General features: G+C 40.5%; 1 protein-coding gene across 1 annotated transcript in view; it reads right to left on the bottom strand.

Moving 5' to 3' along the window:
* Positions 1 to 18,144, bottom strand: part of tmtc2b (transmembrane O-mannosyltransferase targeting cadherins 2b) — an 84,192-nt gene extending 66,048 nt beyond the window's left edge. Inside the window, exon 1 of the mRNA XM_086109285.1 lies at positions 17,716 to 18,144. Coding sequence (XP_085965411.1) covers positions 17,716 to 17,798 — 83 coding nt within the window. The 5' untranslated portion in view covers positions 17,799 to 18,144. The remainder of the gene's footprint in view (positions 1 to 17,715) is intronic.
* Positions 18,145 to 19,193: the final 1,049 nt, after the last annotated feature.

Genomic DNA, 19,193 nt, shown 5'->3' with positions numbered 1-19,193 from the left:
ACGATGGGGCTCATTCAAGATTTGTGCATGCAAAAACAAGAAAAAAAACTTGATTGCTCATGAAAATATGTGGAAACCGCTCTACGAACTGAGAATACTCGGGATTGCATCTGTCAAATTGCCACAGAGTAATTTTAGTCCGCAAAACAGGATCTAACAAATCTGAGACGAATTGTGATAGCTGATTTTTTAAAAATCTTTGAATACCACTTTCGAAAGGCATGCGCAGCTTGTCTGCATAGTGCTGACAATTTTGTCAGCCATTTTTTTTTTTTGTAAGGCCAAAGAGAGAATTTTTCCCCTTGTGGAAATCTTTTTTAAATGCCAGAAATAAATATTATCATGACATATCTGAAACTGCTTTGTTACAGCTGTCGCTGTTGTGAAAGCGCTATATACATCTGCATGTATTGTATTGTATTGTATATCTTCTATTCAGCAATGTAATACTAGAGCTTCTGAGTGATGTAAAATCTGATGCTGAGCCAGTCACAAGACAGATTCATGCCAGATCACCTCTGGCAAAACGCCTTTCAACTGTGCATTCCCGTACATCTTGATCATTTAAATACCCTATAACAATGGTGTTGGCCTCCCAGATCAGTTTTTCAGGTGGTCTAACTCCAGTTTTAAACACAATGTCATGGAGGATTTTTCAGACACGGTACCACACACTCGGGCAAGTTAAATCAAACTAAACATCGCGTTAAAGCAGTGACTGGCTTCCCTAAAATTGTCGGAAACAAATCATTTTTTGGATATAACTCAAGAATATGTTTGTTTGCCTCTTCCACCAGTTCAAATGTCATATTTAATTTTTTTGGCATCTGCCTCCCCAAAATTATCACGTATCATGAAACCAAAAAAAAAAAAGTTTGTTGAGCCATTAATATTGCGTTATCGAAGACAGCAAGTAATTTTCAAAACATCCTTTTAGTTAATAATGTTTAAAAATAACACAGGGATTGACCAATAGTAGCGATTCGTGAAAAAAAAATCTGAAACTAACCAATCTCTCCACCAATTTTACAGCTGTTGCCAACATCGCACACAATCTCATAAATGAGTCAACACAATTTAAGCGCCCACTATTTGAGATTTTGGGAAAACATCGCAATCTTGGTCACGCATACAATTTATTCGAGTGAACATGCAATATGGTGCCCTCTATTTGGTATCTTTGTAAATCCAGCCCTGGACTGACACAATTTTCTGCGTGTCACGGGATATGAGTTCACCCATATAGCAACATTGCTTTGAGATATTTGTGGCACATTCGGAAAATTACACAGAGATCCATTGTTCTGAAAATCTGTTAGCATCATTTCACTCTCTCTTCGGAGTGTTTTAACATTCAGTGTGAAGCAGAGAACAGCGGCGCTGTCCCCAACATCGCACCAATTAAAACTTCTAATCACAGATGCGCCTAATTGCCCACCCGGTGTGATTAATGATGACACAGGAGACCACTGACTGCAGAGCATGTTAAAAAAGGAGGAAACTTGGGGAGAGGTCATGTTCTACACAGCTGTGCGCAGTTGTGAACAAAGTATTGCGTGTTTCATCATGCGAACCTGCCTGAATGTCAGATCCCTGATAGCAAAGTTCAGAGGAGGTTGGACTTTCACAGAGGAAAGATTTACAGGGTTGTTTGAAATAGAGTAAGCCGCTGAATTCAGAATGGGGGGAAAGATTTATTTTAGCCTCCTTCCAAAGGAGCCATAGAAACCTTCAATTCATTTTTTTTTTTTGGCAATGTAGCGGCCAAACATTAGTGTGATCACCGATTTATGGCACAGGGGTGAAGTCATCCATTTAAAAATTTTGTTATTATGACTTTTTTTTACTAGCCACTTTTGCAGCCTTGCTAAAGTCGTCAGGGTAGCAATGGACAGTCTGTCGACCAGTTGGGCTGTAAATGTAAAATTCTCCTTGAACAACAGAACAATAGAAAATGTACCGCAATGTAAGTTGAATTTCCTTTTGAGGGATTGTAATGAGTATAATTAATTGAATTAAACTGGAACATTCCTTCCTTCAGAGACCCATTATACACCGAAGTAACTCAACTTACACACTAACAGCACCTCAAAAAGTAAAAGCAGCAGAGTCTGCGGCTCCCAGCTCAAACATGTGTCTTTCAATTGCCAAATCGTAAAAGGTAAAAGTAAGCCTTTTAGCATGCAAGAGGTAAGGGGGCAAAGCGCAGACTAGAAGCAGTCAGTTCAGCAGCTACAGCCACACCGAAGGGATCACATTTTTAATCTTGAAACATTTGCAAACCAAACTTTGCCTATTCATATTGACATTACCACAGCAACTCGTTTCGATTGCAGGACGAGCACAGATCAATTAATTCTCAAATAATTGATTAACAACGGTTCATTTGAGTAAATCAAGCCCATCCATCATGCAAATACTTTAAAAACGCGAATTATTTTTATTTTCTTGCACATACCCGTAGGTAAGCTAAACGGGTGGATACTGTACAGGTCATCTCCATCATCAGGAAATCACTTCAGCACCCACAACCACATTGTGTTTGCAACTTTTTAAGACAGTAAATTGCCCCGCTCTCATTTTGATGGCCACAAATGGGGAAAACAAGTCTTTCCTAACATTTTTTCTGTCTCCAATTTACTCAGTGATTTTACAATGTAACCTCATTCATTCATTCGCTGATGATTAATGGTGGGCATACAACTCAAATGCAGTACACACTGAGTATGCAGTATCTGGAACATCTATGGGAGTTTCTTGGCCCATGTATGGGAGTTTCTTATGCGAGGATTCTTTGAAGGGCCACAGTGCAACTGGGTATCAAATGTGCAACCCTTATGGTATCACATTTTGAGCAATTGCCAACTACCCTTCTACCTACTCAGTTGTGTTGTAATGGGAAGAACACTGGTAAAAAAAATACAATAAGTACTATGGAAATTCAAAATAGTTAAAAAATATTTGTTTAAATATACAATTCAAATCTTATGTAAATATTGTACGTAAATTAAAAAAAACGTTCTGTAGGATTAAATGCATTTATGTTAATCTTAAATTAAATAAATACATCAGAACTATACTTAGGCAGTGACACTTTGGCATACCGCGAGTGACACCCGTACAGCATTATGAAAATCACTGTTTTCGACTCTTCACCATCATTTTGGGCTTTGCTTCTCAAGCTTGAAAGGAAAGAGAGCCTGTAAGAAAGGGCTTTCTGCCACAGCTGAAGGTGTGCTTATTCATTTTTATGATGTGCTAAGTGTTTTATTACTTTTTTAAATTCTTCCTGTCCTTCACAAAGAAAAAAAAATCGCCACAGTACTACTTTTCGATGGATTTTACGACATGAAAAGTGCAACTGACCTACCCCCAATTCTTGGCTGCCAGAATCTAAGTTAGAAAGCACCACTGCCAAACATTGCACTGCACGGTGGTATTAGGTCCATGTAAACAGATTAATGAAATCCTTCGCCATGCTTCAACGTCAGAGTCCCCATCCAGAGAGGCTACCGTGCAGCACGGCCACTCCATTAATCTGCTGAACTTGTATTATTCATGTTGAAGTAACAAATTATTTAGGGTTGCCCCAAGCATATCCTCGTATTTGGCGTAGCTACTGGACGCATGGTCCATATTTTTGTCAACTTTCATGCAATATTGCAGTCAGAACAGCACATCGAAATTGATTATCTTTTAAGATTGTCTTGGTAAAATCCGGAAAGAATGAAGCCCAATCCTGTGATGTCTTTAATCTATCGTTGCGACTCCTCCATAATCAAGAACCTTTGTTTGAATTTGGGTCACATTTTATGCTCCCTGTCAGGTAATCAAGAAGGAATGACCACATACACTTAAAAAAAAGCATATGTAAAAATGACATGGTGTCTTAAGTATTTTGTTATAATATTCCAGGTATAATGGAGTGACAGGTCTGGCTGATTTAACAAAAAGACATGGTGGCGTGATATGACATATGCTGATAGCTATGTGATGGAGTATTGATTGGTCATCATTCCTCCCTGCGCAAGGCCTCAGGACTGTACTTGCCATTTCATTTCATCATACGAATGAGAGCGTTAACAAATCACTTACCAGCTGCTTGTTGGTACAGTCATTTTGCTGTCCTTGGTGGTTGTCCTTAAGAATACACCTAGTTAAAATAATTCATTTTGGACTGAAAAGGCAACTGTGTTCCAAATACTATTGGCAAAGATGTTGATTTATCAGGCAAATCAAATTATTTTAACCTGTCCTTTTCATGTTAGCTTTGTGTTTACCCATGATGGGTGATATACTAATATGTACATTGTGCAATTTAGGCATGTGCATCTGTCCGCTAAAAGAAACATTTGATTACGATTCAATTCGATATGGTAAGGCTGTATCTTTATGAATTTTTATGAAACAACATCTCAAGGATCTCCAAAGCGCAAACTATTCATATAAATTAAATTAAACAAACAGCCCATCGGCAACATGAAACTGATGTATTATTTATCATATTTATTTTTTAACAGATTTACAAACTTGGTGTGCATCTTAACAAAGTTGTGCTGTACTCTATTCTCTTCTATTCGAGCTGATAGCCGGCTGGTTTGACAGAGAACAGCAGCACATTCAACAACAATCCCGTCAAGGTCCAACAGGCAGGCGAAGCATATTTTGCAGTTTATGTCAGAGAGATAACGGTGGTAAACATCTCAAGATTTTAAAGAGAAAGATCTGGATCGCTGTTGGCAGTGTTCGTGGAAGTTAACAGCTGATGCGCTGGTAAAGACAAGCAGCTAAATTTAAGGTACAAACTAAAGATAAAGAGTCATTTGCTCTGTACAGTACTCTATGTATTTTGAAAAATGTGAGTATTTATGCACCACTGATGTTACACAATGGCAGTAATTGCTGTTTTTATAGGCTGTTAAGCAACAGCATACAAGCCATCACACTCGCTGTTCCAAAGCATTTATTTTTAAATTGAATCATCACTCAGTTATTTATTTGAAGGGTTATGGTGAAATTATATTCATGTGTTTTGGGATCATAGTTTGGTATGTATTTTGGTTTTGAATTTTTAACAAAGGCAATTTTAAACATTATGAGGGGTGGGAAGTGGCATCTAACTATTCTCTCTGCGGAGACTAGCTAGGTTGACTGTTCTACAATTACCGGTACTCTTAATTCCGTCCTCTCTTTATTAAATGGAGCTGGTATTGGTGCAACATTTGAATTTGCCATGGCGATGTAAATTGCGCAGTTCTTTTGTTGCTGTTTTTACATTCTTGACAATGAAATCCTCCCCAAACAATGACACAGTATGGTTGTGAATTAGAACACTCCAATGGGGGTGAAAAGGTTTGTGATGGAAATGAACCGTAACAGGCTATTGCTGACTCGTGAGTCCCAAGGTTATTTTGCACATTTTGTTCCAGGTAACTGTAAACAATTACATGTTATGGTCACAAGTCTCCTTTTTCTGTACAGTAAGTGCTGACACAGCCACTCTGTTAATAAGGCAATCTCATTTGTGGCACCTGCAAGGCGCTGCACCAACATCTCGTTCACGCTCTAACCCAACCCATCATACTATATTTAAAATTTGTGAAATAAACATGTCTTTTGTAGTTGTATTGCATTCATGAAAGAAGTGCAGAAGTTTCCAAAAGAGCAAAGGACTACAAGAGTGACAGTGGGAATATTTATAGGAGACATGTGGTCATAACATACAGCATGGTGTTGAAAGTCAATACAGAGCAGAAGCCCGTTCTGATAAATTTCCACAACAATTAAAAATAAAAATAATAATTGGCTTACACGGGAGGCAGCTGGCCGGCGAGCCATTTGATGTCAATTATCAGTTACATAGAAGTTACCTGAGAAAATCTGTTAATTAAAGTTTTGGGAAAATGTTTTGTATTTATAACTTAGGGGGTGCCGGGGGGATCATTCTCTGTTGATGGAGGAGCCATATGTGCTGTTGCCATGCACCGGCCATCCATCTGCTTTGGGTGATATGATGGCAGGACTAGAAAATAGGGCGATTCTAGCCCAAGTTAATCGGGATGTGTGAGATGTTTGAAGCTGTAATTGTAAATTGCCGAGATGGTCTACGTGAAAGTTCCGTGAAAACATTATACAGTTAGCCATAAATTAACTTTTCGGCCCACCACATCTCATCGATCACTGTCCTATTGGTGCTATCAACCACAATTTAAACCATATGATTTATTACTTTTGACTTACAAAGTGACACCTGTATTCGTGACTGGAGTGACTTCTCGACTACATGGTCACACACCATAAGATTTGGTGACACTGTAAGTCTTCACTTGTGTAAGTAGATATCTCCCATTCATGTACAAATCATATATAAATGTGATGTTTCTGTAAAAGACCTTCATAACATAATATTTTTTCATTTTTGATTTGTATCTCTTTGAATGGATGAATGAATTGGGCTCTATCGTGGTGGCAGGAAGAAATAAATGGAATCCTAATTAGGGCTACTCATCTCAACTGTCACGTGGAAAAATATGGCAGCTTATTATTTTGTTGAAAACAAATCAATAAATCTTCAAAGACCAGCTGCTGAGGAATGGTAGTCCCAAGGTGCATTAATAATAAGAGCTGAAAGATGTTCATTTCAGGATGTGACGCGATCAAAATGCCAATGGAGATCTATTTATTCGAAAACAACAGAGCTAAGTCCCGAGGGAGTCTGCACAGAAGGTACCTGCCGCCTTGCCTGCATCAATTGGCATGGGGCAGAATCATCAACGGCGTCAGTCAAGAGGAGTGATGGGTACAATTAGCAAATGGAGTAAATGAGCACCCGAGGTTGGGAGCTGAAAGCGTAGTTAAACTTAATGAACTATTCTGTCGTAATTATTTTTGTCGTATCGTGGGACAATATGTCTTACAAGAAAAGAGATTTTATCTTAACCAATAAGGTTTTGAAAAAATAAAAAAATAAATTCTTGGAGCTGCATTTTTATGATAACGTGATATTGCTCAAAGTGAGGGTCAGGAGCGCTGCACTCCTCAAGAAAATAAAGGCCACAAGTCTTCAGACCCTTCTAGCTCCTTCATAATTAAAATAAAAACTCAGCTTTGCACTTGGTGCTGATGAACGACATGGCTCTACTGTAATTTTTGGATATGTTTCGAGGCCTGGGGCAACAGGTGAGGTTTAAGGCCTTCCAAACATCACATCAGATTGGTGGTGTAAGCCTTTTGGCATCTGGAGTTCACAGTCAGGGCAGGTTGAGGTACATGACAGCCACAACCTCACATGTGAACTCAACTTCTCGCACCCTTTCACTTTGGTCCATCCCTCCTCACAATCGCTTTCTCAAAGTAATGTTTTCCTTTGGACCTCCAATTAGAAATGTATTTTGGGGATTCAAGATCCTTATTATTCTGTCAGAGCTCTATTTGCTCCTCGGCCTTAAGGGGCTGGTCGAGCAATAACAGTCATTTTCTCGTTACCCGTTCCTTGTCAAATCAAAATAAACTCGCACAAATTGTGTGTATCCATCTAGGTAGCCGAAAGGAAGCGCTCACTTGGGGGAATAGCTGGAGGGGAAACTGACATACGGAGGTCAGTGATGAAGAGAAACACCGCGGCCGGAGACACTTGGGGTCAGCGCTCAGCCAAAATAAACCAGTGGAAGCAGCCCTGTAAACCATCAAGAATCCATCAATCTACCTCCACTGTGATTTTATTCCCAATGACAGTACACAAGCAAGAGAGTGAGTGAGAAAGTTGGCTTCATCTGTGAAATACAATACAACAGGAGTGGATTTATTTACCATCTGGAGCGCTCTTACACGCATCTGCCTCATGACAACTTGCCAACTTATCCCCGAAATTGATCTATTGCATAGCTGATAAGATCCTGAAATCACCTGCTATGACAAGAATTCGGACTTTAGACTTTAATAAAATGTATCCAAAAGAAGAAGGAAATATTTAGCTCCCCAGTATTCAGTGAAAAGCAGAAGTCCCAAGAAAAACATGTCTACCATATACAAGTATATTGTTATTTTATATCAAAACATCATGGAGTGATAAGCCCTCTGAGGAGAGCTGTGGATTGGAGTCACTTTATACACGACAAAGTCATTATATCGGAGTTCTCCCTGGTTTACTTCAGGCTGTTAGGTGTCACACACATTTTGATGCACAACACACTAAATTCATGGGTTTCAATTACAGGAAACAGTTGAACATATAGACTGGGAAATGTTCCACTTCTCTGATTTTCACACACAGACAATTCAGGCTTCCATTTGATCTGTTGTTCAGTGGCCAACAAACAAACAAAAAATGTTTTGAACCATCCACTTCTGCTCTAGTTGCAATAATACAATCATGTCATGACAACCAAAACGGATCTAGGGCAAAATGGAGCAGCAATCTAAAGCCCAAATACTGTGAAAGGAAAAGACAGAGTGAGACAGCATTAAATATATGACAGCACAAATTATGTAAACATGGTTAGTTTGGAAAATCCACTGCTACGGAAACCATGATCGAGCTTTGCAATTGATCATCGTAACAATTCAAAGAGCAATACTCTCGATTGCTCACATTTTACAAAATTAACTCGAGCTTCAAATACCTTGATGTCTTTACTTTATATTTCCAATATGGCAATCCACCCTTACTGTTGTCAAGAGGCATTTGTCTTGATGCATTGACTTCGTTTAGATGCCGTCAATGGTTGGGTTAAGGTCTAAAAGTCCGGTTTCTGAAACATTCTGAACATCCGTGAGCTGACAGTTACTACAATATAAATGGTAATTGTTATCTGTTGGAATATCTAAACCGCTTTGCGCAGAGAACGTCATGACACAAATAGACGTCATTTTGCCTTCTTGCTACCTACCGTCAATAAAAAAAAAAAAACAACAACAACAAAACAATACATTCATGTCCCTGACCACAATATTAAAGTAGTGCATTTACTCCTCGCTTCAAAGGTATGGTTCTGTTCCACCATGTTGGTTTCTCTCTGCGTGTGTGTTTCCGGTGGCTTGAGCGCCAGAACCCTTGCGTACAAGTACTTCTTGTATGCAAAAGACCATGATTCCCTGTGCAAAGAACATGCGCAGAACATGAACCAATGTTCCTTTCAAAGAAGTATTATGTGACCAAATATTTGGGTTTGAAAAGGAGTACCGTATTTTCCACACCATAAGGCACTTTGAGTATAAGGCGCACCTTCAATGAATGACCTATTTTAAAGATGTTTTCATAATTAGGGCATACTGCATCATAAGGCGCAGAGAAGGGAAACTACAATAGTGGCTGCATTTGCATTATGCATCCACTAGATGGAGCTACCCTAAAGGAAATACAACACAATACAGCTTTATTTATGTGGAGCTTTCACAATCACTGCAGCTGGAACAAAGAGTTTTACAGAACTTTTAAAATACTATGTCCAAGAAATCAGAATATTGATCCATATATAAGGCACATCGGATTATAAGCTTTTGAGAAAATTTAATGCTTTTAGGTGTGCCTTACAGTGCGGAAAATACGGTACCCCAGGGGTCTTAGTTGGGCTTTTGAAAACCCAAACATGAGCATATTCAGGTTTTTGTGGGTTTTACATGGCCTTTCCAAAACTGAATATTGCTCATATAACTTTGAAAGGGTTATTGACTGCATGTAAACAGTCGGACGATGGCATCATCTTTACAGCCATCAACGAAATACCACCCACGCCAGATGAACTAGCACACACAGAGTGAGTAAGAAACACTGAATGACGTTAGCTTACTTAACATTGAATCTTCTGCTCTTCTTCTTCCATCTGCCCAGTTCAAAAAATATCCAACCAGACCACGTATCTCCTTAACAAGTTCACTAAATTGGTTCTGACAGATTTAGTCCGCAAAGCTCCATTCAAACTGAGGGCACTGAGGTCTAGCTTCCGTCCCACAGCCAATGTTTGATTTGCTCATTCTTTGAGTCCAGGGGGAGCGGCGGGACCCCACAATCCTTTCCTCTTACAATGGACAAATGCATCCCAGCTGAACTGGCCGCCTTGTTTCATAACCTTAATGAAACCAGCCACTGCTCTTTGTTTGAGCGGTCGGCCTCCGAGAAGGAGAGGATCATTGATGCCCACTAGTCTTCTTGCTTCCTTAATGAAAATGGGCAATCCATAGCATCTTATTTAGATTTGGAAGAGGCAAGTAAGTTTGGATTTTTGACAGCTCAGGGATCTCTGCTTACACTGTGTGCCCCACTCATCCACAGATTTGTTAATCCTATTAATATGAAGAGGGCCAAGAGCCTGAGAGTGGCCACAGTTTAAGAGCCATCAACCCGCATTAGCGTTGGAAACACAAACCCACGTCTAGACCTACTAAGTGCTTAGACCCAGTCAAATCACTGGAGGTCTGATGATGGCAGAATGACCTATAGCCAGTATTTACCAGTCAAGTCTCCCTCAGGAAATGCACTGATCTGATGCAACAGATGTCTCACATTATTGGATATAAATCCCACTAATCTCATTTTGTTGGTCAAAGAGCACATTAGAGGCGTCATCTTCACACACTGTGTTCCTTGGCAGCGAGAAAGCTTTTCTCGCATTATTGAGTAGCTGCTTTGAATGTCCGCTGTGCTATTCTGACCATGTGAAGGATTTACATGTTGGATGATCCAGCCCAGCATTGCATTTTATTCCCATTTAAGGCGATTATTATCACTGTGTGCAAGTCTGTCTGTGTGCAACACTGTACATGTGCGCTCCTAACACAACATGATGTATTAAGAGAGATAATCTGTTGGCTTTTAATTAAAACACATGGCAAAGAGACTCAAGAATACTCGAGGACTAGGGCTGACATGTTGCACCGTGCAGTCGAGTTGATCTTTTACGCTTCAATCCACCAACAGGCAAGTTCAACCCAGTTCCAGATTAAGGCCTGTTTCTCTTCTGGCTGCACACCAGTCGAGCGATTACAAAGCGTCTGATTTATGTAGTTTGTTCTGGCTGGGCAAAAGCACAGCGAGGAATTTGAAGACACTACGGGCTCGGTGGCCGCCCATGAGCAGCTTTCAGCCACACGGAAGTCCTGGGCCACCAATGGGGCACATCACAGATAATCAGTTGAAGTACGTTAAGAACTCTTTCCAACCAGCCACAGACATTCATCTTCACGCAGAAGCAGATTGCCGTTTGCCGTGAGCTGGTTGAGGTATCTTCAGAGACATACTCTGTGATTCTGTATCGTGTTTCTGAAGATTCTAATCACCATCTGGACCTTGAGCAAACCAACATCCGCTGGTGTCAGGGGAGCATGATGCCTCGTCGAAAATGTTCCTGTTATTACGAATACGGGATGTTACCAAGATTTAGATGCATAACATTCACCTCTTACTGTTAACTCACAAAATATTTTTAGGATGTGGCTCAGGTGATTTGTACAGCAGCTGATAGATGCTTGAACTACAATAAACGTAATCGCATGACATGTCTAAAAGGTGCAATTTCTCATTGATTTCAGTCTTACTAGAGCATGCCTCTATCCATCCATTTGTACTGTAGTTGTTGTTCCATGCTACGACAGTGATCCTAAATATATTTATAATAAGCACTTTTCAAAAGCATCCTTGTTTGCCCATCAGAATATTTTGTTCATTTTCAAATCACAAAAAAAAAAAACCCCCCACACACACAAGTTGCAGACAAATGTGTTGGTATTGTTAAGTTGACAAAGGTCAGAAGCCTGAATATTCTTATGTAAATTTCGTAGGATTGTGCAGCTGTCATGCACAGCGGTTTGTACAAATCAGACCGACTCTGAGTTGGTGGAAAACACTTCTACATAATGAATTTCATGAAAATACAGTGCAACCATAATCCCCTAACTGCTAAAAAATTATGGCAAAGTAGAGCATTTTAAAGAGAACATTTTCATGCAGCATGTCCACAGCATCGCTGCCACATCTGTGAATTGTAGTTGTAGTACCATTAGTACACAGGCACACAATGTACTCGGGTTCAGTTCATTCTATATATTTTATGATTTCTTTATTATTTCTGATGAAAACATAATTTACAATTTTGGGTTTACATTGCTTGCAAAAGCGATTTTATTTGCTGATCATTTTGCGGTGCTGCTGCATTTCCTAATCAATACATTATGTCAATGTACAAATATTTTTGCATTCTGAATATTAAAAAAAAAAAAAAGCCCAGACCAATATATATTTTTATAGCTGCACTAGAACATCACCTTAAAAATAGGGATGGGAAAGTGAAGTGGCTGAACTTGTATTTTGAAGGGAGGATGAAAGCGACCATTTTTTTACCGTTGTGACAATTTTGGGGGAAAGTGGAGCTTAGGAAAATGGAGCTCCAATCTATTTGTGGTCAAAGTCTGAGTGAATCTTTCCAGGCTGGTGTACGGAAAGATGATCACGCCCACAGCATCAACATATCGTAGAAAGATCTTTTTCGGTGAAATAATTAGACCACACGAGATTGCTTACCATTTTTGTAATTATAAGGCAATTTGAAAGGAAATTTGTGAGGTCATTCGGAGAGAAAAATGGAAGGAAGCATTTGACTGAGTCGCCGGTTGATACCCGTGCATAGAGAGGCCTCTTACGTTCATCTAGGACAAACACAAGCGCATTCCGATGACCTGTCCGCGTGTTAACTGAATTTTACGTCAATAAAAACTGTCGCCATGGTGAACACTGGTCAAAGTTCAGAATTCAACATTGGTTGAAATATATTTTATTTAGGGGAATTAAGCACTGTACACAATTTTTATTGAATATGTATTTCAAATCACAAAGCGAATTAGAAAACAGATGGATGGATGAACTGCATGCAATCTGCGTGATGTCTAAGACATCTGTGACTTCTGATGTCTCCAAACTGGCAAGAAAATAATGAAATAAAGCTACCATGGATCCTTTGCTTCCTCTTCATTCACTTCAAAACCTTCTCTTTAAGCTTGAAGTAGGACGGAAAAAAAAAACCCACACAGGACCATCTGTAGACAGACGCTGGTTGATGAAGCCGGAGGCCTGAAGGCTTAGGGGGTATTCAGATGGATGCATAACAGACATAGAAGCGGGGAAGAGACAGAGAGAGAGAGGGATAGAGAGAGAGAGAGAGAGAGAGCGAGAGAGAGATGCAAACACAACAGTAATTACAGGGAGGAGAGAGAGAAATCCACACCGCGAAAAACGAGGAGATGCTCAGACTGCTGGGTTGCCGCCCTTGGGCCATCAACAGAACCACAACCCTAACCAGCCCATCATTCAATATAGAGTTACAGACCACTGCCATGATAGGAGGGGCCAAGGAAGGGACAGAAACGGATGCAGACAAGTGTTTCGAGGACTCGTCTATTCTAAGATGCATTGTGCATCTTAGAATACTCGAAATTCCCAAGTAAGAAAATGAATGCTTCAAATGGACTGTGCTAGGTAACTCAAGAGTTAATCGTGAGGAAAAAAAAACCTGTGTTATTTGCCACCAGCAAGGGCAAGCCTCTGTCCTGAGTGGAAGTTCTGCTTCATTCCAGCTTTACTCATAAAAACCAACTCAGTGCCTTACAACTGTCGGACCACCATACGTGGCGACCGTGCCAAGCCTGCAACCTTCATAACATCCTCATGCAGTTAAACCTCACACCACATCACATGAACAAATGTGGAGGGCGCAGTTCATCACACATCTATCATCGGTGCTTGACGTGAGACTGCAGGCAAAGGAGACTTGACAGCTCGACTGGAATTCACACATTCACCGTAGTGAAGCTGTGGAGCCATTTCCACATGGTGACCAAATACTGCAGTAGTTCAATAATTTGCAGAATTATCTTCATGAAAAACAGCCGGTTGATTTGCCTGGCAAGGCTGCTGGTGGACCAGCGCCTCTCTACGGTGTCCGTGGCCCGTCTCTGTTCTGCAGAAGCGCATTCCGAACATGAGGAAAAAAAGCAACAGGATTCCCTCAGCAGTGGCAAGGAAAATCTCAAATCTATAATAACGACATCAACGATGATATCGTGCGGTAGAGGCTTTTATATTGCACTGTGATTGTTATATCGTACAGCTCGACCACATGCAAAGACGGTGGCTCACTCGTTGAAAAAAAAAAAAAAGAAATGAATTCCAGAAAGGTCACTGCCAACACACACCGCAGTGAGTAGTGCCAACGCAACGAGAAAACATTGGTTTGAATCAAAAGATTTATTGTACATACACTGTAACCTTTGTATGCATCAATTATGTTAATTGATCAATATGGTTCTTGCTTTGCCATGCATAGGAGAGCGAATATGGCCAATGCTCTCGATATAGTCCCCTTGGATTATTGTCGGTCAGCAGTGATGCACATTAAACACCAGGCAAGAGAATTTTCTGAAAAAGTGCAAAGTGAAAAAGTTCCATCCAACGTAATCGAGACTTTGAAATGATTTCGCTTCATTTTGATCAATGACTCATATTTTAAGGGCACCTTGAGGATACTGAGTTGTAATCTTTATCGGCAAACAGGGGATTGCTGTCATTGTTGCCTCGGAAATATATCGCAGAGGAGAAGTTCCCCAAAGATTAAGCTCTACCGTTCAAGTGCTGCACCTTTTGATAAAATACGTCTCCTCTTCCCCATGATAAGCAAAACCAGGGGGTTCCACTGAAACTACTTTACATTCAAACCAGGGAGAAAAAACAGCAGGCTATTACCTGTTCGGTATCTTTGCAACCAGTGCCAAATTTGGACATGCCAAATTTGGGGCGCTCAGCCGCAGGGTGAGCGGCACGAAACAACGTGCAAAGGGGTTACAGTGTCAATCACAGCTTATTCTTGACACATCTCTTGTATCTTTTCAGATGTGGGGTCATCAAACTTTACTAAAACCTGAAACCGAGAGCTACATCTTGGGTACCGATTTAATGTGATGGGTAACCAGTTTGAGGCACACTTCTGAAATGAGCTCATTTGCTCATATTACTTTTATTTATGTCAACAATAATTAATGATTAAAAAATTACTTTCTGCAACATTATGGAATGTAAAGGATTTCTGCAGCTCAATGTCTGACCAGTCATCCCAACTATTGATGCGATCTCTCAGAGATCGGCAAACAGATCTCTGAGAGAGATCACAGAGATCATCTCTGTGATTTCAGGCGAAATTACCCATCCCTTTAAATATTGCTATTTCGAAGAATGATAATTTGACAATAAAGTTGTACTTGGCTTGACTTGATAAATAAGAAATCCAAAAATTCATTTTGCATTCTAGTGCTGTACTGAAATCTGGTGAATTTATGCACAGATGTCTTGTACAGCGACAATGTGTCTTTTACTATAAATGTAGTCACACAGATGCAGTACGCACAACCTTAACTTTGAGCAGAAAGTGAGTTAAACCAGTGCACTGATTTCCTAGCCAGAGGCAACGTTAAGCACTGCCTGGTCCTTCACTTAGCACTATTGTATTGAAGTATCCGTATTTGATTGTTTTGCGGGCAGATGTACAAATTGTGATATCCTAATTCTCCACAATTGTGTCCCTTTTTATGACATACAATTCTAGCTTGTTTGCGGGCTTGCAGTTGAATATGTCATCATTCCCATCTGCAGCCTTCTCCACGTCGGCATCAGGCTTCTCCTCACACTCGCACACCGTTACCAAGTTACATCATTGTGTGGGTCTGGGATAGTTTTTATTTTGACAAATTAGATAGCTCTGGCTCTTTGCTGCTCTCTCACCACCAGCGGAGCCTGAGGGGACAGGAGACTGCTGCTAATTACGAGCCCGAGCGCAACATGTGCTGTTTCAAACAGATAGTGCTGGATGACAGATAGCAAGCAAAGAAAAACCCGTCAAACATAAGAAAAGATCATATAAAATATAGAAAAATTCTTGGCTGGGATTGTAGGGTTTGTGTCAGAAGCCCCGTACTGGGTTGGATCGCAGCTCAGGTAGCAATAAATAACATCTCTCCGCAGACTAATCAGGTCTTGGCATGCTCAAACTTTTGAAGGCTGTTGGATCTCTCCAGTAGTCACCTTTACCCTCTCAGCGACCACTCTTTGACAGCTTTATGGACATTCAACATCTGTCTTGAACAGGAGAGTAGGATCCGCCTAAGAAGTCCAGAATGCAAGTAAAGCAAATACACTACAGGGAAAGAAAAACTCCACAAGCAGAACAACTTGCCTTGGGATTTTTTTTTTTCTTGTTGTAGGAAGTGCTCTCTATATAAAGAGCAGTTAGCAGAATTGTAAAGGAAACATGGCAGTATTTGATTTGAATGGGGTGAATGTCCTGTTTGTTTGACTGAGCAATATCCTCTGGCTTTATTGGAAGTAAATTAGTCATGGAAAAATATTTTAAAAATACACAGAGTGGTTGATTCGAACCTTTCTGAACTACAACTACTTCAGAAATGGAACTTACTTCTATTATAATATCAGTTTTATGTAAAAAAAAAAAAAAAAAAAAGGACATCAAAACACAGTATATCATTTAAAAAAAACATTTAAAAAATGAAAGAAAAAAAAGGGGGGGGGGGAATGTGGCCTTTGAATAGTAATGTGAACTGAATCAGGAAGCGGAATGTTGAAGGGCACACGTTCTGAAAATACTTGGAGCACATTTTAGATTTTTGAGAGCATTCTGTGTTTTTTGATAGGAATCTATCAGCACGGCACATTTTGACTTGCAAAAGTGCTCCAAATCTTTCAGACGGCGAGGGCATCTCCTCGTCAGATCACCCCAAAGATTTTCAACTGGATGTACTGTATGTCTCGACACGGCTGGGCCAATCCTGAAATTACATTTTCTCCAGTTTTATTTTTCCACTGTCAGCTTTTTCATTTCATTTTATATACTTAGTAATTGCTTCATTTTTTTAATGAACTGCATTCATCCAGTCATTTTGTACATTGAGCTTATGACCAGGAGCACAACAATCTGGCCTGTACAAGTTGTATTTCCCCAAATTTAAAAAGAAATGTTTTTCAGTTATTTACCTTAGTCTATGTTTTTGCAATTGAAATGTTTTTTAATGGACTGTTTTCACTTTTATGTCCAATGTATGTTTGATGAAGCTAATGAGAATCCTTCCATAATTAATCACTTTATGTGAGCTATTAAAAAGCAGTATTGCAAAGCAAAGATAAACTAGGTAGAGAAGCCACTGACCTACATCACAGTGTGCATGAGGAATAAATATGCCTGAGGCAGTGACAACCACTCAGCCATCAAATATCAAATGGTGCTCCCCCCACCCCCCAAAAAAAAGATAGTTTCCAGTGAAGAGTGACAAAACAGTCTACTTTAAGTTGATCGGGGGGGAAAAATCATAATGCTTAAAAGTTCCAGCAGGCTGCACATTTGGACAGTATGGGACTTGTTCGGTGGAGTGATTTCTTCTCCAGAGATCAATTATTTCCATGCAAAGGAAATCTTGGAGCAACTCTGCTCTCTGGAGAATGTAATACAGAATACATAAGCATCATGCACTCTACTATCCTCTCATTTTATTGGCAAGAATGGGAAATCTCACTAACTTAAGCAGGCTCAAGACACTTTGAACAATAACGCATCCATTTAGGTTGGAATAATAAAATGTTTTGTGTACTCAAATACGAAGTCAATCGCCTCGTCGTGAAGATGCAGTGTTGAGGGTTCAGTGTGAAACATGTGCCCTGGCAGGTACCTGTCATCGTAGCAGAAATCTGCTCCCAGTGTGTTGACATACAGGACCAGAGCCACGGCGCTGCACAGCAATTCTGCAAACATCTCTTCTCGTCTGGCACACACGCGTGACGTGACGTGGGTCCAACAATATAACTTCAAGGAGGATTCAAAGACTGCAAAATCCCAAATGCGTATTCTCTCGCAGTCTCCGTCTTTTGTCAGGATGTCTGTGCGAAACCCAGTCCGGTTCCCCCCATCCTCGCTTCAAGTGCACAAAGTGGACGCTCCGCGGGTCGCGGCGTGTCTAACCCATGTTGGTTGAGAGGCGGGGAGCTCTTTATCCAGCTGGAAGTTCACCAAGGACAGGGGAGGAAAATCACACACCAGCAACGTTTACTCAACGTGTGACGACGCTAGGATTTCACACGCCTTCCCTTCCACAAGCCGGTCCGCACTCTGAAGCTGCGCGACCGCGGCTCAACAGCCGCTGACCACAACTAAGTTAGCAATAATGGCAGGAAGCAACTTCTGCCTGTACTTTCAGAATAAAGGTTTACAGAATACGTGTGCTGTGCACAACTATTAAATAATAGTTCGGCTGCGGGCCATTTGTTTTGACAGTGATTGCAAATAATAATTGTATAGGCGTCACCTATCAGCCACCCTCAAACGTGGCCGAATGTAACACTTTTACAAAGCACACCAGAGCTCCACAAACCACGTTTGCATGTGCTTTTTTTCTTTACATCCTGATTAAATGTTGATATTTTCGTTTTAAACATCAGAATTGTTTTTTTATTGTAAAAACGACCAAAAAAGTACATGCCTATTCCAGCTGTCTTCAGGCAGGGGACACCCTGAACTGGTTGCACAATCGCAGGGCACACATAGACGAACAATCACTCGTGCCACAATCACACCTAGGGACAACTTTGAGTGTTCCATTAGCCTGCCATGCATGTTTTTGGAATGTGGGAGGAAACCGGAGTACACAAAGAAAACCCACGCAGAACATGCAAACTCCACACAGGAAGGCCGGCACCGGAATCAAACCCTGCACCTCTGCACTGTGAGGCCGACGTGCCAACCAGTCGCTCACCGTGCCGCCACTACTTATTTCCTTAAATCCAAAACCTTTGTGTTTTTAAGGAACCATGGTAACTAAACTTCATGATAACGTCTTAGTGCCACACAAGGGAAAAGTCCACCAGCGTGTAAAAGATATGCATGTGTTGGAAAATGAGAGAGCGAGGAAAAAAAAGGGCACTGGCATTTAGTTTGCATGCGAGAGGAAGACCTCCCTGAATGTCTTTGGACCGTGGATGGTTTGAAGGAATTACAGGGACACTGCATTGGCAGAAAAATAATTGCTGGTTTGGGATAACGTCTGAGGAGGAAAATCACATCCTTGTGGAAAAGATGTGAGAGTGGTAAAACAGAGAAGTGGTGCTTAAAGCTGGCTTTGGCTTCGTACAGAGCAAGAGATTTTAACTAGCT

Source organism: Hippocampus guttulatus, chromosome 4 (genome assembly GCF_054856545.1).
Source record: "Hippocampus guttulatus isolate MCC_2025c chromosome 4, RoL_Hgut_1.0, whole genome shotgun sequence".
NCBI classification, from domain to species: Eukaryota; Metazoa; Chordata; class Actinopteri; order Syngnathiformes; family Syngnathidae; genus Hippocampus; species Hippocampus guttulatus.
Note: the sequence above shows the minus strand (reverse complement) of the source record. Positions and strands in the feature narration are given on the sequence as shown.